Raw genomic sequence first — 25802 nt, 5'->3', positions numbered from 1 at the left:
CATTGATCGAAAATTTATTGAAAGAGTAAAGTCGGATCCCCACAACCCACATATGAGTATCAGTGATTGTTACAATGGTAATATGATTCCAATAAGTCTAATGGAACTATACCCACACACACCAGCCGAGCAAGTTTGAATAGTTCATTAGAACTTATATGAATAATAATTTCACTATACAGGACATGTTCACAGATGATGTGAAAATCCGCCATAAAAATTGGAACAATTTTTTCAAACTTTCAGTTGAAGTAAGAAAATATAAATTTAATAATGAGGAATATTTTATGTTGCGACTAGAGATTATCACAGCATAACTTTGGCTGTGTGTAATCGCATTACTTACACTGTAATGAATGTTACTGGGATGATCGCGCCTGCCACAACCCGGCGAGGGTGTCTTGCAGCACGAGTCAGGAACTAAGTTGGAAGTCCTGGTGTCATTCTTCAGCCAGGCACTCTTCTTCCAATCTTCAAACCTCTCAGCACCACAGCATTTCAACTGCAAAAACAAAATAATTATAATAGAATTACAACGAAAATCCACTTCATCATTGAACGAATCACATAAGTGAAAAATACAGGATTTTTTTACAAGAAAGTAATCGTATTATGTTTTGTGATACATCTCTTAGATATTTTTGTTCTTCAGGTCACAAGTATTTAAAGAGAAACAAAATTCAATAAAAGTTCAACTTTTTCATTTCTCTCTCGCTCTCTTTTTTGGTAGAGAGTTAGTGGGGAGGATATTTTTAATATTCTTTCCGAAGTATGGACATTGATATGTCCAAAGCTCCGCCAATTTATGTAGATGCATAACAAAATAATTATCTATAGTTATTATATTACAAATTGCTTTTTCATTTCATATACAGTTCAATAATTATTATCTTAGTCTATATTATGTAAATTCATCTATAATTTTGCTGTATTGTAAGCTATTGTATATAAGTGTATCAGCCAGTATATATTGTAATCTACATAAATAAAGTACTCAATCAATCAATATCTCTCCAACTTGAGAGCTATAAGTTTTTTACTCAAAATATACATCATCAATCTCATTGGCTAGCTGTTATAGATAGGCAACATTTTTTCATCATAATTCTACATAATTTCCATTTCACATTCTCCATATATATTAATCAATAATTATTCATCATAGAACGGAACTACTTTGTTTAATATGATCATTAACTCAATAATAAAACGATTTATGCGTTTTGAACAAGTTTTTTTCTAATATACATTAAGAATATTTTTCACCAGTGATTTTTTTATTATATTTTATATTATATTTTTCAATTACAAATGAAATTGCAAATAAATAATTTGAATACGAATATAGGCTTGCACAATATTATAAAATAGTGAACTTTATTATTCTGAAGCTTATTATAAAACTAGCATTGAATTAGTCTGTAAAATGATTTTATCAGTGGGAATTCAGTCTTGCTGTTGATGGGATATTTCTGCCAAGTTGTTGTGATACTGGCTAATTTGAGACTTGGAGCATTACCTGCTGTTGCATCCTGTCTATAGCATTGGTCTTTTCGGAATTCATCCTGTATGACTGCAGAAATGTGTTGTTGAGACTGCTGTTCAGTTCGATGTGAACCTGGTCTTGGTAAACATAGGACAGCACTCCAACCATAGCTTCGAGCAGGAATATCAGCAGCAGCATGAATGTGTACTGAAAATTGAAAGAGGAAAGTTACGATAGTGGAAAACTGATTGGAAAAATCCAATGCGATGAATACAGGTTGAATTTAATTGTAGAATCTATAGTGAGGTCCACGTTATAATGGCAGTGTTTAATTAGCAATGGTATTGCTATCCTTGTCTATCATTCAACAAAGCGGATATCTCTATCTCGCTTTGCTCTGTTGCCAGATCGTCTTATGTGGAATTAATAATTAATCAACAAAATATTTCATCTTAATTATGAAAATTCATTATGAAGTTATTGAAAAATATAATTTCTTGCTTTAATTGATTATTTTAAACGAGAATGAACAGTTAATATTACTGTACATCAATAAACCTATTAATAAAAACAATATGAAAATCTTGAAGTACCCTTTATTTTTGAAAAACTCTAAAACAGTTCAACAACTAGTTTCGACCCTAACTTAGGTCATTTTAAAGTTAAAATTTTAACTCTAATTTTCATTTTTAACTTGAAAATGACCTAAGTTAGGGTTGAAACTAGTTGTTGAACTATTTTAAAGTTTTTTAAAAAATAAAGGGTACTTCAAGATATGTATATTGTTTTTATTAATTTGTAAAAAAGTAACCAATGTGAGTGAAGTGTTTTTTCAATAAACCTGTATCAGCTACCGTCTATATAGAAGGCATTGACAAGACAGAGCATCGGCAACTTTGTTCTCCTATCTTTCTCCACTGCCATTATAACGTGGACCTCACTATAGTTATACTTAACATTAATGAATATTTTTGAATTGTTAGGGACTGAATTGATCATCTGTAGAATGAGACTGAATCTATTTGTTATGCTTTGAATTGTAAGAGTTTACCTCCCAATCAAAAAAAAGCATTCTGATTTTTTGTAGAGATCTTGAAACTCGGTCCAATTGAAATTTATCATCTATCATGAACAAATTAACAATTTTTCAGTCTTCTCAGAACTCAAAGTGGTTGACATAATCAAAGTTAATGAAGTAATTAAATTGAGGAAAAATATTTTTCACCAGTGATATTTAAAAAATTTTCAATTATATTTTTTAACACTACGTGCATCAGTGTTTAAGTTTGTCCGAAGAGGTAGGCGAATGGAGCGAGCGGGATGGATTGTCAACACACTATTATTCATTTACAGATGGGAATAAATTGGAAGTTGCATTTTTCAAATGCTCATTAATTAATAATTATTATTCCCGGGCTGACAAATAATTTTTGTATAGTAGCGCTCATCGAATTTCCATCTAGCTGTTTACCCTGTTGTCAATATTTGCAATAGCAGAAGTCTTCGGGGTGGTTTTCAGCATTTAATTGTGATTTTCGTTTAATAATTATTATTTATTTGTTGATGGGAAAAGAGCTGCAGTACAGTTGTTTTATTCCTTTACTGCAACAACTCCAATGCACGTCAGAAATTATTTTAGAAACCAACGACTAATTGAAAAACGTTTCAAGTTAACAGTGAGAAGCAACTCAAGAGAAATTCAAATCAAAAGAAATTTGTAACTAAACAGGTAGCTGAAATTTGCATCTGCTGGAGATGCATTGTCCCTGTCCAAACTGAGAGGAGTCCCGCACTTCATTTATTTGTAGCCTACTGTGCTAAAGCATAAGTCATGCCTCAGATAACAATCTGCAACCACAGAATTCAAACCGAAACCGGTTTCGTACATCCAATTAGTAAATTCCACCTCAGTTCGAGTTATTCCCTCAACAAATCACAAAGTAAAAAGCCGACATCCCCTAATTGATTGGATATTTGCCTTTTATAGAAGGCCAAACGAGCTATCAGCGAAAGGTCACATTAAAAGACAGGTGGCTCGTTTTTAATCTCTCCTAATACACTTATTAATCGCGTTATGTTTTTCTCGTTCAAATTGGATTTCTGATTTTAACACTTTTCTTATGATTTTTTCCTCATCATATTCTTATACCAGTCCTGAATTGTATAATAGTGTAATCGTGTGTTTATAGATCTTTCCAAGCTGCAATTTTTCTCACTATAAACCTTCCTCTCACTACTGCCACCACTATTGTAAAGTGTAAATAAAAGGCATTTAAATTATAAAATTAAATTTTTAATTTGTGCATATATCCTATTTTAGTTATAATAATGTGAAATATTACTTCTATGTTTAGTTTTGAAGCATCTAAATTTGTAAATCTACTTTGTGAAAATACTTGAGGACTGAAAATTTTGTGAATTGAAGAACTACAAGACTTGACCTATTTCGGACTATGTTTTATCTAATTTTGGGAGAGGAATAGCACAAGGTTACCTTATTTTTCCTCTCCCTATCATTTTGATAATATACTTATTGTATAAATGAATTTCTATCTAAACGTTTTTGCTGAATGCAGGGTGCCCAAAGAGAGGGGGGGGGTGTAACGCAGACTCCGTCCTTGAAATCCTTTGTCAGTAGGTCCCCAAAAAGTTCATAAATGTCTAGAATGACTAATGACTACCGGTACTGTTAAAATTATTTTTGTTAACCCAATTCAAGGCGGTAACAACTGAATTATTCAGGAGGGGGATTCGTACATTGGCTTCTGGAGGGTGGGCAATCCTGCTGAATAATGTTGTGTAAATAAATTATGAAAAACTTTGGGAATATGTTGTGTGAATATTGGGGATGGTTTCTGACCAGAAATTTTAATAGGGGGCCTAATAATAATTTTACAGACCTATGTTTTAGAAATTGTCAGCAGAGCGGCTAACGTAGAACGGGAAGATGATCATGATTCAAGATCATGTTGTGATAATATGATTTAGCATCTAAACTTAACAGTTGTAATAAACACGTCACTCTGTGATATAATTGTTTACTGGTATTAAAACGGTAGTTTTAAACACATCCGAAGTCCGTATTGAGATGTCAATAAAAATATTGATAGATAAATTTCATGATTTACCAAGTCAAGTGTGACATGAGAAGCCTTGACTTTTTGGCGGTACGAAGTTCGCTGGGTAAGCTAGTAATACATAAATTCGTACATAATTTTGTAAATTAATATATAAATTTATGTATATTCCTAAATTCGTATAGAAGGCCGATGAAAATACTTATCACAAATAACTATCTCTGTCAGAAACTTTAGAAAACACATCCTTCTTTTCACATTTAGGATACATAAATATTGTAATTAATAAAAACAATATAAAACATGTAATACCCTTTTTATTTGAAAAACATTTTAAAACATAAAAACTTTATTCTAAAATAAAAAGGGTACTATAATTGTTATATTGTTTTTATTAATTTGAATAAAGTAGCCCATAAAGTGAAGTGATTTTATAAATATTGTACTAGTCAGTTATTATTTATTAGGTATATACATATACCTAAAATGATTGTGCAAAGTTTCAATTTCGTATTTTTAACCATTATTGAGAAAAAATAATAAGTGAAAAAAGCAAAATGGCCGCTGTGTGAGTAACTGAAGACTTCCGGACAATTTAAATATGATATTTAGATATGGTTTTTACCCAGTAACAATGCCCTAGAGTATTAGTAAGGAGTTCGTAAACACTCTGTATAATATAAGTTAAATTATACTATGAAAGTTACTTTTCCAAGGCAAGGAATGGATAGGGCATAGTTTTCATTGCAATTTAATTTATATTTTGGTATCTACGGAATCACGTAAGCATTCCAGGAATTCATCCAATTAAAATTATCCAAGAAGAATCGAGGAGTTTGAAGAAGGAATGATAAAGCACTAACAAGAACAGAGCAGAACCAACACTAATGGGCAGTCGGAAGGTGGAGTTGATCTGGAACTGGAATTATTGTCCTAAGCAAGGAACAATAGAGGGACTGGATTTTGACAAATTTAAATTCATGCTAGCTCAATTCAAGTGTAACTTTTACAGTAAGATTATTATAAAGATTGAAAAATTTGTACATTTTCTTCTACTTCTATGTCCAAGTCTAGGTCTCGGACTCAGATTCAGACTTGTTTTTGTTCTTGTTCTTCTTCTTGTTCTTTTTCTTGTTCTTACTCTTGTTCTTCTTCATGTTCTTCTTCTTCTTCTTACTCTTGTTCTTCTTCTTGTTCTTTTTCTTGTTCTTACTCTTGTTCTTCTTCATGTTCTTCTTCTTCTTCTTGTTCCTCTTCTTCTTCTTCTTCTTCTTCTTCTTCTTCTTCTTCTTTTTTTTAATGCTACTTCTTCTTCTTCTTGTTCTTCTTCTTCTTCTTCTTCTTCTTCTTCTTCTTCTTCTTCTTTTTTTTCTACTTCTTCTTCTTCTTCTTCTTCTTCTTCTTCTTCTTCTTCTTCTTCTTCTTCTCCTTTTTTCTTCTTCTTTCCTTGATTAATTCCATAACAATATTAAGCAATCTCTTATTCTTTAGTTTAGTTTCAAAAGTTCTTCCCAATTGTGCACATTCCTTCTTTCTCTTCTCTTCTTATTTGTTACTGTGATTTTTTCACTAGCTATCCAGCATGTTCAAATGTCTATTTACTTTGTTACTACTTTCTACTAATATCCATATCTTGATAGGTCTAATATCTTGATATTCGATTCTTTCTCACAGTAAATCATACTATTCTTATTTCATTATATAAAAAAAAAATATTTATTATCAGTTGTATAATGTATCTTTTCTCATGTTATAACTTTCTTCAAAGATTTTCGTTTTTCTGCTGGCTTTTTCTTCTCTTTTGCAGTTTTTACTGGATTCCATCTCGCCCTACCTTCACTTGGACTCGATCTTCCACTACAGGACATCTCGCCCTATCTCCATCTGACTCGATCTGTCACTACTGGATTCCATCTCGCTCGCTCTATCTCCACTTGGTCTCGATCTTCCACTACCTAGATCTGTTCCTCTACAATTTTCATTTTCTTCTTCTTCTTCTTTTTCTTCAAGTATGTATTTTTATACATTATTGTATTATTTGTACATGGCTTTATAAATTTTCAAAAAAAAAAATGGAATTAAAATACACATTACCCAAAGAAAGAGCCAAATATGTCATTCTAGCAGTGCAACAGATATACAATAGAATGATACTAGTTCCATGTATCAGGTGCGTATCAGGTGTATGATGTATCAGGTGTGTATACAAGGTGTTTATGCAACTATTATGGTGGTCTACAATGTTATGAACTGCTTGTAAATGATCAATTTCAAATACTCTTAAATTACGAAAAAGCATTCAGATTTTTATGATTAAAAGTTTTAATCATAAAAATCAGACTATTATGGTGGATTGAGCAGTATCTTTTGTGAAATCGACAATGATCTAAATTATATCCGTAGCTTACAGTATATAATAAATAGACCTATAACAGAATCGAGAATTTACGGTTCAGAGAGACCATTTTTAAACCTTTCTTACAGTGATTATCTCCACATAGGTTCAATAAATTATTAATACTAGCCGTATGCTCGATAGATTGACTTATGTGGATTATGCCCACTATAATCAATCTGATAATTTAGAGAAGACATGTACTTTCTATCAGTACCAGTATTCATTCTAATCAACACAAATCAACTCCAATGAGAGGCACTTCAATCAACAATGTAAAAATAAATACCGTTCTAATTATTAGAATACAATGGTATCAGAAACTAATACTATTATAATCCAATATTTTCATAAATTTAATGTGTTATTGAAATATCTAATATTTTAGTGATTATTTAGTGGATGATTCTAATAGATGTTTATTTTATATTGCCAAATATACAGAATGCAACAATGCACAAACATATGAATATACTAGTAATAAATTATTATAATGTTACTAGAAATGGTATGATTTTCGGTTGAGATTATTGTATATACTGTAATATTACTTACATTGTTTGCAAAAGTCAAATATAATTTTTTCGTATTGCGGCTCGACTAGGGTAAGTATTAAACTTGTGCACTAGGCGATGAATATTGGTGGGGATAATACCCAATCGATCATGATCATATCATATAAATCATCATTATAAATAAATCATCAATCATCATTATAAATCATATCATCATTATCATATAAATGCAGTAATTATTATTATAAATAATTTATTTATTTGACGATTATTTATTTATTATTATAAATGAATCATAAAAATCATCATCATAAATCATATCATCATTTTCATATCAATGCAATTATTATCTCAATCGTACTGTACAAAATCTTTTGTCTTCAGATGAATTTCAGATTGTGGCTGATCCTTACCAACAATATAAGGCACCTGTTTTCATTACAGTTGCCGAAACAGCCGAGCACGGTTACGAGGGGCACCAGAGTGCCAGCCGCTACCAGCACGTATGACGTCAATGGGTATGTCACTGTCGTCAACAGGCACACGTATCCATGCTTGTACATTATGCTCCATACTCCGACGCATAGAACTGCTAGGCCAGCTATCTGTAAATTTAGAATACGTCCTGTTAAACAAGTTGAATGTATTTTTTTCTATAGAATCACTACAAGTGAAATGTCTAACTTTTATCTTTATTTATTTATTTATTTATTCATACAACAAGTAAACGATCAAAATTATAGGGAGAAAAAAAATAAGGTAACCTTGTGCTATTCCTCTCCCAAATTTAGATATGGTAGTCCGAATAGGTAAAAGAGTCTTGTAGTTGTTCACTTCACAAAATTTTCAGTTCTTAATTCTGTGGCTTGGTGCAAAAACTACGAATGTCAATTTTTCTCAAAAATGAGTTTAATACACTAATACATCACTAATATCGATTACTTTAGTTCCAGAAGTGCCAATGTCCTATCTCAAAGCAATAAAAAGTTATAAAACCTATACTACTAATGTCATGATTTAGTAAGCTAGTTTTAGTATTCAGTAATTCCACTCTCAAAGTGTGAGAGCTACCAATGAAGACATTTGTTTTTAGATTGTCATTTATACTCCGTGCCAGAACTACCTATGTCGACTTCTGCACCTCTAGCACTCGCATTTCCGTATCGAAATGCCGTAGTTAGAAAATACAAGGTGAACTTTTAAGCTGATTTGTGAGAAAGTTGACATTTTGACATTAATTGCCACAGAATTATTTTCATAAAGAAGATTTTTAAATTTAGATATCCCAAGACCAAACATAGAAGAAAATTTCACATTATTCACATCTTATTTATCCTTCTATCAGAATATACTGGTGATAGAACAAATTTGGTGAATTCTCTACAAACCAGATCAAGAATGTTCATTGTAGGTACATTATTAACTCAAAATTTTAAGAGACAGTTTCCTGTTACTTATAAAGCTGCGTTTACACCAAAGTTGATAACAAAAATAATGTTAATAACTTAATCCTCATAGATTCTATTACATTGAACATATCTTATCATACACATGATGAACATATGTGTTTGTCAAGTTCCGTTCAATCTAATAGAATTTATAAGGATTAAGTTATTAACATTTTGTTAATAGCTTTGGAGTAAACCCAGCTTAAAGGCCATTCCACACAGCACGTGGCGTGCGTGGCTGGACGCTCGCTAGCTACTTTTCAAAAACATTGTTTCCCAGCTAATCAAATGAAGCAATTCACATAGCAGCCACGACCACGCGGCAACGCTTGCTATACTAGCCACGCGTGGCTACCGTTCGCTCTCTGAGCGATCTTTTCAAACGTGTCCGGCCACGTTTTGGTCCGAGCATGCGCAGAACGTATACTAGACGTATACTATCGTATAGAACGTATACTATCATTGTCAGCCTCAAGGTCGCGCATTAAATGATGGAATTCGCCATAGGTCTTCCTTTTTTTTATTGATTGGATATACCCACTGGTCCCGTGCTGTCACCGAATACAATAAAACCAGCTCATTATCACTACTACTGCTGCTGTTGGAGTCATCAAACCAAGGTAAGTCACAAGAAAATCCAGATTCACACCACGGGACCATCGGAGTTGACATCTTCCTGCATACTGACGGGAAACGTGGCCGGTATAGCATCGCAACAGTCGTGGCGGTGTGAATTGGCATGTGGCTAGCTAGCGTGGCCGGCGTGGCGTGCGTCCAGCCACGCACGCCACGTGCTGTGTGGTATGGCCTTAAGCGTTTGTTCTTGGCTAGAGCTATTTGCAGAAAAGAGGTATTCCTTATCTCGAATTAAAGCAATATTATTGAAAGAATAAGATGTTGATATTGTCAATACCGCTTTAATTTATTCGAAAATTAATTCATATTACAAAACCAGGTTTCATGGTAACACCTACCACATCTTCAGCTGAGCTAATGTGTTTGTTATTGTTGAAGGAACAGGAAATTCAATTTTAGGTTAAGTGTTGGGGTTGTAAAAGGGAAGGAGAATGAAAAATGTTAGTGGAAATAGAAGGATTAATGATGAAATTAACTATGCTAATATTTTTAGAATGGAAAATTACATTGTAAATGAAATTCTAGTCATCTTAAAAAATATATATACATCAACATCTTATTCTTTCAATTATGGAGATATACCACAACATCTCATACCATACAATCAAATTATCAAAGCAATATTAGTTCAACAAAATGCATCCTGGTGCTAATGAATACTTTGTGCCGGTTGCACAACAGCCGGTTACATTTTAACCGTGATTAATTCCACGAGAACAGCAGAGCCAATCAGCCGTCTTTTCAAAAACGTCTTCTCTGATTGGTTCTCGTAAAATTAATCAAGGTTAAAATTTAAATATATTAAACTTTGAATATTTTCGCACAGAAAATAATTACAACATAGCTGTAGGAAATTTCAGGCCAACGCTTCAATAAAATCTGGATCGGGATGAACAGACCCGAATTCCTTTCTTCAAATTGGCTCCGATTCCCAATTTCGTTAAATTCCTTAGTTTAACGTACATAAAATATCCTCAAACTACTTTCTCTGTAGAGAATATCTCTGTATGGGAGAGTTTTCAGGGTAACTGAATACGGAATTGATTTTTTTTTGTGAACTCAATATTTATTATTAACTAAAATATCGTATGTTTACGAGTTACAACCACTACCACTTATTTCATTCAATTATGAGTTTGATAAAAATTATGATGCAGCCCACATCTCCTCTTGTTTAAAAATGTATCTAAAGCTGCGTTTAGGCCTACACCAAAGCTATTAACAAAATGTTTATTTCTCTGTCCTTATAGATTCTATTAGATTGTACGGAACTCGACAAACAAATTTGTTCATCATGTGTATGATGTTATGTTCAATTTAATAGAATCTATGAGGATCAAGTTATTAGTATATTATAAATAGGTTTGAAAATATAAGAGTAGATCTTAATGTTTGCCAGAGACAATACTTTTACCTAGCTAATAAATTAATCAATAAAATTCCAGATTACTTTATGGAGCATATTAGGTAATCGAAATTCTGTTACATTGCTCAAAAAAAGAACTATTGAATGGATAATTACCAGTAGAATCGAGGACATACTTTTTGAGTGACTCTTATCTTTGTTTCAATAGTATGTTTGCCATCACTCTTCCTTTCTCTTTTCATTCTTTCTTTTCTCCTTCTTTCTCTCTTTCTTCCACCCTTCTTCCACTTATTGATTATCATCTTTCATTAATATTATATTATATAATTATTTCTTATTTCATCTCTTGTAAAATGACTCATATTGAATTTGTATTAGCAACTCTCACCTGCGCACAGGATTTTCCTTGCAGGTGATTGTTCTCTTATATTTTTGCTGAAGGTTTTGTTTTTTTGTTTATTTATTGTCATGAGGAACCAATACAGAATTTTTTATCAATATTAACATATTTAGTTAATAATAATAACTTTGGTGTAAACGCAGCTTTAGTGATTTCACATCAGAGAGAAGAAATACATTTTACGATAATGAAGGCTTTGATGCTCTAACTGAATAAATTATGAGGCTACATTCATTAATTTTGTTCAAATGACGAATAAATTGGTTTGATTTGAATAAGCCTTGTATGAACTTAAATGAAAGAGCAACCTAGAAAACCCTCTTATGAAGACCTAGCATTAATTTTTCTCGAAGAAGCCCAATGAATCAATCGTCCTACTAGCCAGCAATTAAATCTTATAACTTTGTTGTAGTTCAGACACTATGTTACTTGTAAATATTTGAAAAAAACACTTACTTTTCTTGGAATGTTTTTTCAAATATTTACAAGTAACACAGTGACTGAATTTCAACAACGTTATTATGATAGTGTTTCATCATGGAAAGCAACATCAATTAAATCTTATCTTGCTAGAGAGAACACAATAAAACGCTGCATAACACAATATAAAAACTATTCAAATCGAAATCTTAGATGGAATCTAACCCCACTGCCAGAAAATTGAGGGCTAATCAACTCGACATGCAGCCACCAAATATGGTTGGTCTGTTGCTTAATAGCACGAGCTATGAATGAACTGCACGAGGCGATTTACGATGAAGAATTGCGTTTTTAAAAATACATAAAGACGATTAGCCTCGTTCGAGAAGTGTTGTAGAAGAAGAGGGACACACGCCGTAAACAAAAAGTGTCCTCATAATACATATCTTGGGGAGATTATATCTTCAACGTTTTCGAATCGACCGATAAATTTACGACGCCGATCGGCTCGATAAGACGCGGTGCCGAGTTCACACAGATGATCTCATCTCCAACTCTGATCGTAAAGATGCTCACCTTCGGGAGACAGCTAATCTGCAGGAAATGGCCGACGCCGACCGTAAATACCTCTTGCGTCTCACAAGTGAAAAGTACTCGGCTTTACGACATGACCGACGAACAGATTAGGCCTACAACCGAGAAGGCGCGAATGTCTTCTCAAAAATAACGAACCAGATAGCAGCCAGTTTACGGTGAGTTCTAATTTTACGATTTGATTATGCGTCAAGCCGTAAATGATTTTGCAAGGCCTCAACCAAACCGGGAACATAATTGTAATGATTTTATGTCAATTTTATACTGCTCTGTGCTCTCAAAGTTTTCTTTCCTATTCGAGGAAGAGGAAGAGGCGGATGACGACATCCTGGGCGCTCTAACTATTTCAACCATTTCTGCAGTTCGGCAATCATTTTCCTAGATCACTCTCGTCTCATCGTCTCTTGTCTCCAAAACGCCTGTCGTCTGTCTGCAGTTCACATTTCAAGTATTCAAGTTTCAATTCATGATAAATTTTATCATGTGTGGGAGCTAGAAAGTCCATACGACCATACTTGAAATTCAAAATAGGTATGGGTTTATTCACAAAACCATATCCACTTTGAAGTGCTTTTTCATTATTCAACCACACTCAATCTATCATTCTCAATTTCATTAATTCAATAAAATCAAAATTAGAGCTGCATACGAACATATTTTTTCATGAATCGTTTACAGCAGATGAAAGATCAAATTCTATTGTACATTTCAAGATCAAGTAATGATTTGTATAATAAGGGGTTACCGAGATACATACATTTGAATATAGAAATTGGATTTTGAATTATAAATCTAAATGGTAACAATCGGAAGATATTGTTGATCAAAAACTAAAATTCATCAAAATTGATTTTTCCTTCAAATTTCATTCATTTTTGAAAAATCATAACTCAGTACTCATTCGAGATAGAGAGTTCGGAATGATCTCATTTTATTCAGAATTTTATAACCTAAAAAAAGGCGTGAGTAAGTTTTTCTGTCCGATTACGAGATTTGGCAGAAATAGCTGAAAACTGGAAAATGAGCCGAAAATACGAGGTTTTTAGGCCACTCTGTATTAGCACAAGGAAATTTTTCATGAAGAAATTTGTTCTGGACTTCTCTTATGTACCCAAATAATATATTAAAAAATCAAAACTAAAATATAAATTGCATGCACCAATGTATATAGTGACTGGACTATTATTCTACGTAACTTGTTTACTCTCGCCAGGAATTTCAGCATTGTTTTCACTTATCTCCTTCTTTTTGGATCATTCTATCGATTGGTATTCCGGTCCAGTTTAAAATAAATCTATAGGCCGTATACCAGCTGGAGTGGTCAATTTTAATAGGAACCAGACTGTAGCTGACAAGGAGGGGGCTGAGACAATTTCCGTGGGCTGTAATGTCCTGTGAAGTGAAGACAAGGAACGTCTTCTACCTTCTGCCTTCTACCTGGTCGGTCGGTCCATGCAGCCCATTCAACCTTTGTTCGAATTCTTTCTCCAGGTGAGAACGCACTATTCTATCGGCTTTTACTACTTTACAAGACACAGTTCGCTAGCTATCGAGCGACAAGAACCGAGATCCATTACAAATATTTAGCGGCCTGCTATCACTGTCGCACACCTCTTGCCTCTCTCTCTCTCTCCTTGTTCACGCACCCCAAACAACACTGAATACCGCCGGACACGAGGAATAATAGATATCAAATTACGCCAGGAAATGAAGAAAGCGACATAATAAAGAACGATATGAAAAGAAGAGAAAACAGACAACCTTCCTCCCCATTAGTTGAGCCCTTCAACAAACCAAAACTCCAGTTTGGAGTTCTACTTTTACTATGTCTATGAGGAGGACTTTTCAAAACTACGTTCCATTGCTCACAAGATTAGATCTCGTAACAATTAAAATTTGTAACAACTAAAATTTTAGAGTTATTCAATTCTGCCAATTGGTTCAAATCTAAGATTATTTTTCACAAGATTAGATTTCGTACTGCTAAAATTTGTAACAACTTAAATTTAGAGTTATTTAATTCTATCAATTGGTTTCAAATCTAAGATTATTTTTCATTTATTTCAATAGGGCTACTTGAAGGTTTAATCACATAGAATTTAGTAGCACCCTCTTTTAGACACCAAAGGAAAATAAAATAGAAAACGTTATGAGTACAGTAATTCTATGTAACTAAGAATACTCATTTACTCTGTATCGTTCCAATTTTAGTACCGAAAAGTCTTTCTAATGCCAAAGAAAGACTTAGACGGACAGAATAGCTTTGGAATTACATTGAACCCATATTTAATAAATTATCATTCCAATAAGTTGATCGGTAATTTCAACGATTCAATAAGTTGATATTATTTCATAATCAAACTTAATAACACTGCTGCGCTCCTGTTTTGTTTTTCTAAATTATGTTTTATCATTCTTCACAAATGAATATACACTTGTACCGCAATGACCGTATAATACTTTGCTCTAGTTTTTAAAATAGCAACTATATAGTATTTAATTTATATAACTAAGATGCATGACACTGGCAGCGCCAATACACAATTGCTGCCAGTTTAATTCTAAGAGAGAGAGATTCTTCGTAAAAAATTCTTTGTTGTAGTTCTGACACTGTATTACTTGTAAATATTTGAACACTTACTTTTGTTGGAGTATTGATTCAATAAGTAAAAAGTAAGTGTTTTTTTTTTCAAATATTTACAAGTAACACAGTGTCAGAACAACAAAGTTATTATATAGTGTTTCGTCATGGAAAGCAACTTCAAAAAAATTCTGTTATGCAAAAGGAGAATAAATTTATTTTTCATTTCATAATAGGCCTTATATATGCTAGTTATGGAATAATGTTTCAATTTTGTGTGAACGAACCTAAACCATTAAAGGTAACGACCCAATGTGAATTATAATATGTAGCCTAATCATTATTGGTTACATCGCCCGCAGTATTCCAAAAATGATTGATAAATTACACGAAAACCTTCAGACGAATTATGTTATCGTTACTACTTCTATCCAGCTACTTCATATCACTCTCTCATGTCATTTATTATATTTTTCTATAAATGTCAAACCCGACAATGATCTATAGTGGGTCATTAGTTTTTGAGCTGGCATTTTGAATTGAAATTGATGTTTCCTACGGTAGGATGTGATCATGCCACATCGAATCGTCCACAAGTTCAGTCTCTACAACCAGAATCCAACAGTAAAGCACTACATTGTTTCTAGTTCTAGAGCATCATTCCCCATAAATAGAAATAATTTTGAAAGATCTATCCTGTTTTCCCAAATATTTTGTAATATTTTACTTGGATAATGATCAAGATACAATAGGATTAAAGTATAACATGATTGACAGAAGAATAACATTGCCTCTCCCTATCTCCCTTTCTCGACAGCTTCAATTCTCTGATTTGTGAAAGTAACCTACTGGATTTGATTACAATAGAAAAACTTGTATTTTAGTAATCAAAATTGAATAGTATTGATTTTGCATCAAACTCACCAGGAAAACAACATTGAATATGTGGAAAAAGTGTTTCAACAGATTCACACTGCAGCAGTCTGTATCTCGTGTTTTCACAGGAGTTCGTATCCTATCCGCTTCTAAACATCGAGCTCTCTGAAACAAGTGAAAGAAAATATTTTCATGAAAATTGCGAAAATTTATAAATTTCCAGATCATATAGCTGAAAAAAGATAATATGTTGATTATTGGGGGTTTTACTACTTCAACATTAGTGAGAGTTAAAGAGAATTCTTCAAAATGCGACTCAAATATCATAATCTTCTGATTGCCAGAAAATGGAGTGTGTACAGGTAAGGCACAATTCACAAAATTTCAATTCTCATCAAGAAAATTTTAAGTTCAATCTACAATGATAATAATAGAACTCCACTGTGAGAGATCTATGAATAGATTCAATCATACATAAAAATAAGTGAGATCAAAATATTTGATGAGAGATCAAATATTGCCTAGCTGTTTACCCTGTTGTCAATATTTGCAGTAGCAGAAGTCTTCGGGGTAAATTACAGCATTTAATTTGGATTTTCGTTTAATGATAATATTATTAATCCATTAGCATTTGAATAATTGTAATATCTCAGTAATTTCCATCTGTAGACTGGCTGGCCGCTATGGCTTCGTATAAAATGAGCGCTGCTATCCAGAGATTGTCAGTTTGGTGTAAGAGTAAGCATTCCTGACCGGCAATTAGGAGGTACTAAAAACTACTGGGTTCGATTATCGGGTTCGAGGTACTGGGTTCGATTACTAGGTTCGATTACTAGGTTCGATTACTGGGTTCGAGGTACTGGTTGTACTGGGTTCGATTCCCTTGGATTTGAATAGTAGCGCTCAACGAATTTCCACTTAGCTGTTTACCCTGTTGTCAATATTTGCAGTAGCAGAAGTCTTCGGGGTGAATTACAGCATTTAATTTAGATTTTCGTTTAATAATTATTATAAAATATCGATTAATGAAGCTCAATCAACAGTTGATTTCATTACCACCACTTCTAGCTTGACCACTTCTAACACTCTCTACCCATCAAACTTGAATGGACATTACAATGATCATTGAAATAATCAAAATTATAAAGGAAGTATTTGTTATTGAATTTGAAAGTAGGCCTAATCATTAGGCCAGAGAATAATGCATCTTGAAATAGTGTACTTGTTTCCTGAACTAACCAGTTGTCGCATAAAATAAATCTAAGACCTGAATTTAATGAGCACAATAGATATGCTCGTCACATCACAGCACACTACACGTGCTAATGCTTATGAAGAAGAGGTACGGCATTCTTATATTGTGTGTCAACTTGCCAATGGGTTATTATATCCTCTTCCTCCCAGAGCACATTTAAATCGAAACATGATCATAAATGGTCACACAGTGAGAGCTCTGCTGACTAATTTCTCATGAATAGAGTTTCAAAGTAAAAGCTTGGAGAAAATAAATGATTTCTGGGAAAAATTTGGCAAAACAGTTGACAGAGAGATAATAATAATTATATTATATGTTTGATTTCTTATTGAAGCATGAGATTACCAAAGACCTTAAAGAGACAGATGGAATTAAATAGAGAATGCATTTATTCAAATGCTAATTAATATATAATTATTATTTAACGAAAATCCTAAATAAACGCTGCAAATCACCCCGAAGACCTCTGCTACTGCAGACATTGACAACAGGGTTAACAACTAGATGGAAATTCGATGAGAACTACTATCTAAAAATTATTAGTTGCCAGCCCGGGAATTGAACCCGGTACCTCCCAATGGGAGGTTCGATTCCCGGGCTGGCAACTAATTTTTGGATAGTAGTTCTCATCGAATTTCCATCTAGTTGTTAACCCTGTTGTCAATGTCTGCAGTAGCAGAGGTCTTCGGGGTGATTTGCAGCGTTTATTTAGGATTTTCGTTAAATAATAATTATACCTTAAAGAGATATAGACCCACAATGCCTATGCCTTCCCAATGATAGCTCTTACTTGAAATTGAAGGCCGCCATTGGGGTATTTTAACACGAGATATTATATCTATATATCTGTAATATTATAGATTACAAAGGCATTGGTATGTAATAATCTTTTGGATAGCCCCCTCAATGACCGATTTCAATTCCAAGTACGACACTAGCGCTGCATGTGAGTCTATGCATATCTAAGGTCTTTGGAGATTACTCATTGGGATTTTTTGAAATGTAAATTTCAATTTTATGCCTGTCTTTGATCATTTTCATCACTCACTAACCTCACTATCAGTCCAAAATAAACATAGTATTCCACTCACTCAAGTGCAAATTTCAAATTTCTAGAAAATCAAACTGACTCCATGACTTATGAATTTCATTATTATTATTCTAGGAAGTAAATTCATAGTGCCATAAAATGTTTTCCATACCACACATATTTTTCATCCTTGATCCTTTCTATACGTTTCTTCAATCAAGTCTTCTCTCGTAGGTCTCCTATCAAGAATTATTCCTACTCAGATCATCTATGTTTAGGTAGTTTTGTTTTAGTTGTAACATAGAATTGTACGGAGGGTTAAGTGTACGAGAGGGCCGGCTGCGCCCTAACTTTGCCATCCTAGGGCGCAGCTAAAACCATCCTAGGGTTTTAAATAAAGGCAGCTAATCAATCTATTGGTTCATTCTACTTTGTGAAAATACTTTAGGACTGAAAATTATGTGAATTGAAGAACTACAAGACTTGACCTATTTCGGACTATGTGTAATCTAAATTTGAGAGAGAAATAGCACAAGGTTACCTTATTTCACCTCTCCCTATCATTTTGATAATGTACTTGTTGCATAAATGAATAAATAAATTCTATCCAAATGATAGCAAACAGTTGTTCAATTTCCTTGCGTTTCAACTTTTTCAGTAATATGCCTTTCTCATCTTTGGCAGTTGAACAGATATGACTCGACTGATTACAATAAACTTTTCTCGAAGCTCTTAACGGTTAACCTACCTACTCAGTCCGTATTAACTCAGTTCTTAACGCATTCAGTCGGTAGACGTATTCGACAAACAGACCTTTCAAGAGACGTGTGTACATGTCTGTATTTACAGAGACCGGATAAGTTTTAATGAGTCGAGAACAAAGGCTTGGTTTTATCGTATGCAGAGTGCAGACATTCGCAGAGTGTAGCTGCCGTTAAGTGGTGAAGTAGATTGGTGCGACCAGCTTCCATGACTCATTTGTTGAGATTTTTCTCTGAGAACTTTGCAATCATGGAAGAGAGAATGTGAGGGTGAGTGAGAGAGAATGTTCGAATACTATCAGCAGTGCACATCGTGCCTGACAGAGAACGCCCTTCATACATGTGCACACATGCACACACATGCAAAGATAAACAGTCTAGCCGACGGCATCCTGCACCTATTCTATGTGCAGTGGAATCAAAGTACGACTCTGGGTGTGACCCGGACCGACGAAGGTGAGGTAAGGGCCCAGCATCTACTAAATCTACACTCCACACAACAACCTTCGTTCTACGGCTGTCTGTTTACACAATGGGTGTGTGAACGCTGGTATTTGTCTAGCTCTAGTTCACAGAGGGTCGACAACCACTTCTTTTCAAGAACCGGACTCTTGAACTTCAATAAACGATGTTTGCTGGAGCAAACTAGGCTCAAGAAATGGATTTTTCGAAAGGTTTCGGAGTAAAATTTTTAAACCTTTTACAGCTTCATAGTAAACAATTCCCAAGTAATCGTTATTAAGATCATTCGGAACTTGATGAGATAAAGAAAGATTATCCTTCTTCAGTAATAAGAATATACCGGACTATAATATATACTCTTGAACTTCAATAAACGATGTTCGCTGGAGCAAACTAGGCTCAAGAAATAGATTTTTTCGAGATGTTTGGAATGGTTTCGGAGTGAAATTTTCAAAACTTTTTACAGCTTCATAGTAAACAATTCCCAAGTAATCGTTATTAAGATCATTCGGAACTTAATGAAATAAAGAAAGATTATCTTTCTTCAGTAATAAGAATATACCGAACTATAATATAGACTCTTGAACTTCAATAAACGATGTTTGCTGGAGCAAACTAGGCTGAAGAAATGGATTTTTTCGATAAGTTTGGAATGGTTTCGGAGTGAAAATTTCTAAACTTACATCTTCATAGTAAAAAATTCTCAAATAATCGTTATTAAGATCATTCGGAACTTAATGAGATAAAGAAAGATTATCTTTCTTCAGTAATAAGAAAATACCCAACTATAATATAGACTCTTGAACTTCAATAAACGATGTTTGCTGGAGCTGATGAACTGATTTGCTGAAGAAATGGATTTTTTCGATATGTTTGGAATGGTTTCGGAGTGAAAATTTCAAAACTTTTTACATCTTAATGAAAAAATTCTCAAGTAATCCTTATTAAGATCATTCGGAACTTAATGAGATAAAGAAAGATTATCTTTCTTCAGTAATAAGAATATTGGTTACATTCATCGCCATTATATCCCGCCTATGTAACGCTCTGCAGGAAATAGAAATTTCAAACATTTTTAGAGCACTTGGCATTGCCTATTGACCAAAGATCTTACATAAAGAGTAAGCATGACTTTCCTATGTGAATTCCATTGAATTCACTATGCTACTATTCTCTTCCACATTGATATGAGGAGCAATACATCGTCACAGTTACAGTGGAATTATGGTGTGGAGTTTCCAAAAGAAGATACTACGATAATTAATATTTTAATTTTGTATATGAATATGATTTTCAAAGCAATAATATAACCCTATAGGGCACCATACACTAGGGAACTTGGATAGGCCAACTTTGTGGGGGGAACCAAGTTCGGCTAGGATTTGCCCACATACTGTGGTGGGGAGAGCGAACAACCGTTTGTTCCTTCAGTGTCTTTCGGGGTCTAGAGATGAGCGTTTCAAAGTTTGCAGCTGCTGTGGAAAGAAAATATATTGAATATATAGATAGAATATATCACCTTGGCGGACGAACCGAGCAAAGTTTTTAATCCAGATTGAAGATTAAGTTCGTCACGGATTTGGTTCGCGGTTCGCCAATCTTCCACATACACTGGGGAACTTGGTTCGCAAGAACCGAGCTCGCTGATCCAAGTTCCCTAGTGTATGGGGCCCTAGTGCAGTGGGGAATATACGCTGAGATATAAGTCAAACTAACCCCCTATATAATAAAATGTAGTCTTACTCATACTTATTGTATGAATCAATAAAGAATCAATGAAGTCTCTATTATGGAACATTTTCAAACGATAAGAAATTATTTAAAATGATATTATTATTACGAAAATCCAAATTAAATGCTGTAAATCACCCCATGTTTTTTGGAATTTTTGTTTAATAATAATTATTCATTAATTAGCATCTGAACAAATGCAGCTTCCAATTTATTTCCATCTGTGATTTAAAATACTCCAATAAAAATAAAATATACCATAAAAATCCAATTCAAGTGTTCCTGGTAACTTATCTGACAAAATAGGGAATTGGTGACACAAACAGGCGACTCTATAAAATCGATAAATTGATTAGACGGAATAGAAAAAGGCGTCATTGAGTGCAGCCTGTTCAGTCAGTTCATGATTACGGCTGTTCAAACCAAGGCCACATAAGAGTCACACACGCTAATGAATTTAGCAAGAATTTAGAAATTGCCGTAATTTACGATAGATACTCACTATTATCCATTGCTTATCTATAAACTGCACCCACCAACTCATTAATTTCCTGATAGCATTATCGCGTAACTCAATTTCCTGTTGCAATTATTCGATATAAATGATGAGCTAAGAATCGATAAAGCTCAGAACTCAAATTGGAAACTTTGAAATATGTAATTATTATTAAACGAAAATCCATTTCTGAATATTTGATTTAATATATTTCCATTTGAAATATGTCTTCATTGATATCCTATTATATTAAGCGAGCAATTTCTGTATATATCTGGTTATTTATGTTTACGGATCTCAAAAACTGCTCTAACGATTTTCACGAAATTTGGAACGTAGTAGGTTTATGATATAAAGATTCGATTGCAAGAGGTCTCATTCTTTGGAAAACTCACTGAACGACATTAAAAGGATAATTCATCCTTGGAAAACAGATGATAATTTCGTTGTCTCTCGATAACAGAAGATGCGTGTGCCTGTGTGGGAGAGAAACAGAATTATTTCCAGCTCTGTAATCATAATCAATCAGCGAGAAATTTTATCTAGCTAGACAATTTTTAATCGATTTGATCAACATAATCTGATTTGTTGACATGACATGATAATCCTCCTGAACTAGAGTATATCATAATTTTTAAAGTTGATCATTATTTGACAATTTCAAGTGATTAGTGAGTGTTATTTTGTTATTCAATTTGGTTTGTATATAATCTAAATTATAATTTTTTTGTTTTCAAATGTTTGAACAGAAAATTGAACCTGAATTCAAGTGTATGGAACATAACCTACTTTCTGGACTATTTATAGTGTATAAATCAAAATTCGAGGAAAAAACAGTTTTGGGCTGTGCCTGTTAGTACTTCTCCAATCATTTTAAAAATTGTGTTCGGTTTATCAAAAGTCAATAAAAATAAATAACGAGCGAAGCTCGGTGCCCCGATATTAAATATTATTGAATAAAGAACTTGGAAAACAATTGTGAAATAAACTGAAGAATATTTCCATATGAAATTATTTTGAGAAACTGAAACATGAAAAATGATCGTACCACTATCACTGAGCCACATGTAAACGTTGCATGGTCTACTATCATTAGTCACATAGGACGAGATTTCAATTACTCTAGAGTCGGGTCTACTTCTCATTAGAGCTTCAGAATGAAGTAGATGATTGATTAGGTCAATCATATTTCTTGTCATCCAGATTCATATCTTGATGGTGGAAGAGAATGTGGAAAAGTAATTGAAATTGCTTGGAAACTGCTTTATCACCCAACACCGTAAAAATTAATTGCAATTCAGGGATAATTAGGACTCATTCAGGAACTAATCGACGTTTTTCGAAGGTTATTTATTTTGATACTGATCCTTTCAAAGTATACGGTATATGAGGATCAATTGACTCAACATCATTTGTATAACATTTCAAAATTATGATTATAGTTGAGAGTAAATAACTCAACATAATTTGTATAACATTTCAAATTTATGATTGTAGTTGAGAATAAATAATCTAATTAGATTCATTGTTATTGGTCCATTTCGAAAGTTCATTATTAATAGTCCATTACGATGATTATACAAATTGTATGAATTATACATATTAAAAAAATTCATTTATAGGAAACAAATTGTATAAATTATACATATTGTATAAATTCATTTATAGGATACGGATTAAGTCTTTTCATCTTCGGAAAACATTCTTTCTCATTCCAAAAAAGGTTAAGGTTTACTCCTAGAAATAATTCTAAATTACACAATTTCCTTCTTTTAAGTAGAAAAGATACATCAATTTGATATTCATACAAATAGAATGTACTTCAACCTCCTGTCGAGCTCTAGCAGCATACTAGAAGAACTACTTTGTGAAAAATATTACTTTAAATTTGATCCTCTGAATTTTTTGACTAAAGAATAAGTAAGAGAGCAGAAGAGTCTCTCTCTTGCTCCATGATCTCTATGCTCTAGAAGCATACTACAGTAGAAAAACTACATTTTGAAAAATATTATTTTGAATTTGATCCTCTGTGATTATTAACTAAAGATTAAGTAAGAGAGCATAGTCTCTCTCTTTAGCATTCAACTAAAAGCAAGAGAACAGAGATAAAAACTTGTTCTCAAAGTGCCGGTTGCACAACAGCCGGTTAAATTCTAACCGTGATTAATTCCACGAAAACCAATCAGAGAAGCCGTCTTTTCAAAAACGACGCTTTTCAGAAAAGGCGTTTTTGAAAATACGGTTTCTCTGATTGGTTTTCGTGGAATTAATCACGATTAAAATTTAACCGGCTGATGTGCAACCGGGCCATTTTGTTAGATATAATGTATTCCTGAATTTTCACAAGTACAATCGATTGAATCCCTCATATTTATTTTTTTAATCATCATAATTTCTGGAAAATGAATGAATTTTAAATTGAAAATATTGAGTAATTTCTCCATTGTGAAAACGGTTTAGGACTTCAATTTCGAAGTGACTACAACCGAATTGCTCATTTTCATTCACAACAAGCACATTTATGAGAACGATGCATCCACTATGACGCAAGTAATTAAAGCTGAGCGAACATAGTACACGTAACTGTCAACGAGAAACTCAAGTTATTTCGGTGTGTGCAGTCATGTCGACCTCGCGAAATGCAATGCAATGCAATGCAATGAATGCAATTGACATTCAGCTCCTACCTCCTATAAATTCGATTCTCCTCGTGAAAAACTTCATTGCTTACTTCAATTTGAATTATAAAATTTGTAGTGTGTTTTCCCATTTTCCAAATACATTGTCCTTCACAAGGGAGGTGTTCAAACATTGTCAGGTTTAAGGCTGTGCAAAGGCTGAAAATAAAAATTTTTACTCGTAATATTTTTCTAAGTTTTTCGATTTGTATGTCATCAAGCTAACAAAATGAAAAAGTTTTCTCAGGAAAACATTTTTTTCCGATCATTACTTTTTGAGATATGAGCGCCTGAAGTTTGAATTTTTGGGACAGAACATTTCAAATTCGGTAAGATATAGAGGATTGCATTTTCACATGAGATTTAGAGGATGGATTCTTCATGGTATTGTTGATCTAGTAAAACAAAAATTTTCTGGAAATATAATTTTTTGAAAAAGTTATTCAATTTACCAAAAAAAACAAAAATAACTCAACTAAAAGTTATTTTGGTAAATTGAATAACTATCTTAAAAATTGATATTTTCAGAAAATTTTTGTTTTACTAGATCAACAATACTATGAAGAATCTATCCTCTAAATCTCATGGATTTATCTCTTACCGAATTTGAAATGTTCTTGCCCAAAAACTTAAACTTTAGGCGCTCATATCTCAAAAAGTAATGATCAGAAAAAAATGTTTTCCTGAGTAAACTATTTTTAGCCTTTGCTCAGCCTTAAACCTTTATGGAACTGCAAACTGTTGCTTTATACTTGTCTTGTTTAATAATTGAAAGTATTAAACCGTGATTGATAGATTGATAGAAGTTATTGAATCACAATTAACACTACATATTGTGGAGCGGTATTTGATGGCTTCACACATGTAGGGTGAATCTTGTACTGAGTCAATGGTGTAGCGGCTATAAATTTTGTAATTGCGTGCGTGGACGCTGAGTGTACACCAGACTGATTGATTCACTACAAGATTCAATACAATTGTCGGAATCGCGGGAGGCCTAAACGCTCGCTCACCCTTGATTCTTCTAATGACAAATTGTATAGTGATGAAATTTTTATAAGTAGTGTAGCGATCGCTAAACACTGAAGACGGATACCTTAAAATTATTACCTGTGAAGAATGAGCATACAAAATCATACAGGTCGAGCAAAAATCCCGATGTAGCTAATTTACGGGACTGCGTCTCTAATAAGTTCTGAAGGATTAAAAATACGGTATTTGAACCAAATATCGTTCAGAATATATTTCGAGAACAGAGTCTTGTCGGGTTTTAAGCTCTATTGTAGGAATTTATATGATCTATGGCTGCCACTGCTGTGCAATTGATGCATTCGCTCCAAAGTCGAGGTAGGTAACAGATAAAAGCTGATGTATGAGCAGGTAAGGACAAAGAATAAATATCTCGATCTGACCCCACTCGCTACATCCACTTAGACCTGTTCCGATATCCAGCTCAATTCAATTATTTCAATGATCGTACTCGATCGGTTCTTGATGATATAGAACGTATCAGACACAATAATTGACAGGCTTAAGAAATAATCGAACTCAGAAAGCGAATTAACAAAACTGAAATATATTACAATAAAATATGT

At 33.3% G+C, this 25802-nt stretch overlaps 1 protein-coding gene across 1 annotated transcript in view; it reads right to left on the bottom strand.

Annotated features, from left to right (window-relative positions):
• The window catches only part of LOC111050616 (CD151 antigen), a 75908-nt gene that overhangs the window by 10794 nt on the left and 39312 nt on the right, over window positions 1-25802 (bottom strand). Inside the window, exons 2-5 of the mRNA XM_022336963.2 lie at window positions 15843-15959; window positions 7887-8078; window positions 1520-1693; window positions 347-502 (exon numbers count right to left, since the gene is read on the bottom strand). Of these exons, the coding sequence (XP_022192655.1) occupies window positions 347-502; window positions 1520-1693; window positions 7887-8078; window positions 15843-15959 (639 nt within the window). The remainder of the gene's footprint in view (window positions 1-346; window positions 503-1519; window positions 1694-7886; window positions 8079-15842; window positions 15960-25802) is intronic.

This window comes from Nilaparvata lugens, chromosome 3 (genome assembly GCF_014356525.2).
Source record: "Nilaparvata lugens isolate BPH chromosome 3, ASM1435652v1, whole genome shotgun sequence".
Classification (NCBI taxonomy): domain Eukaryota; kingdom Metazoa; phylum Arthropoda; class Insecta; order Hemiptera; family Delphacidae; genus Nilaparvata; species Nilaparvata lugens.
This window is presented reverse-complemented; position numbering and strand designations above follow the sequence as displayed.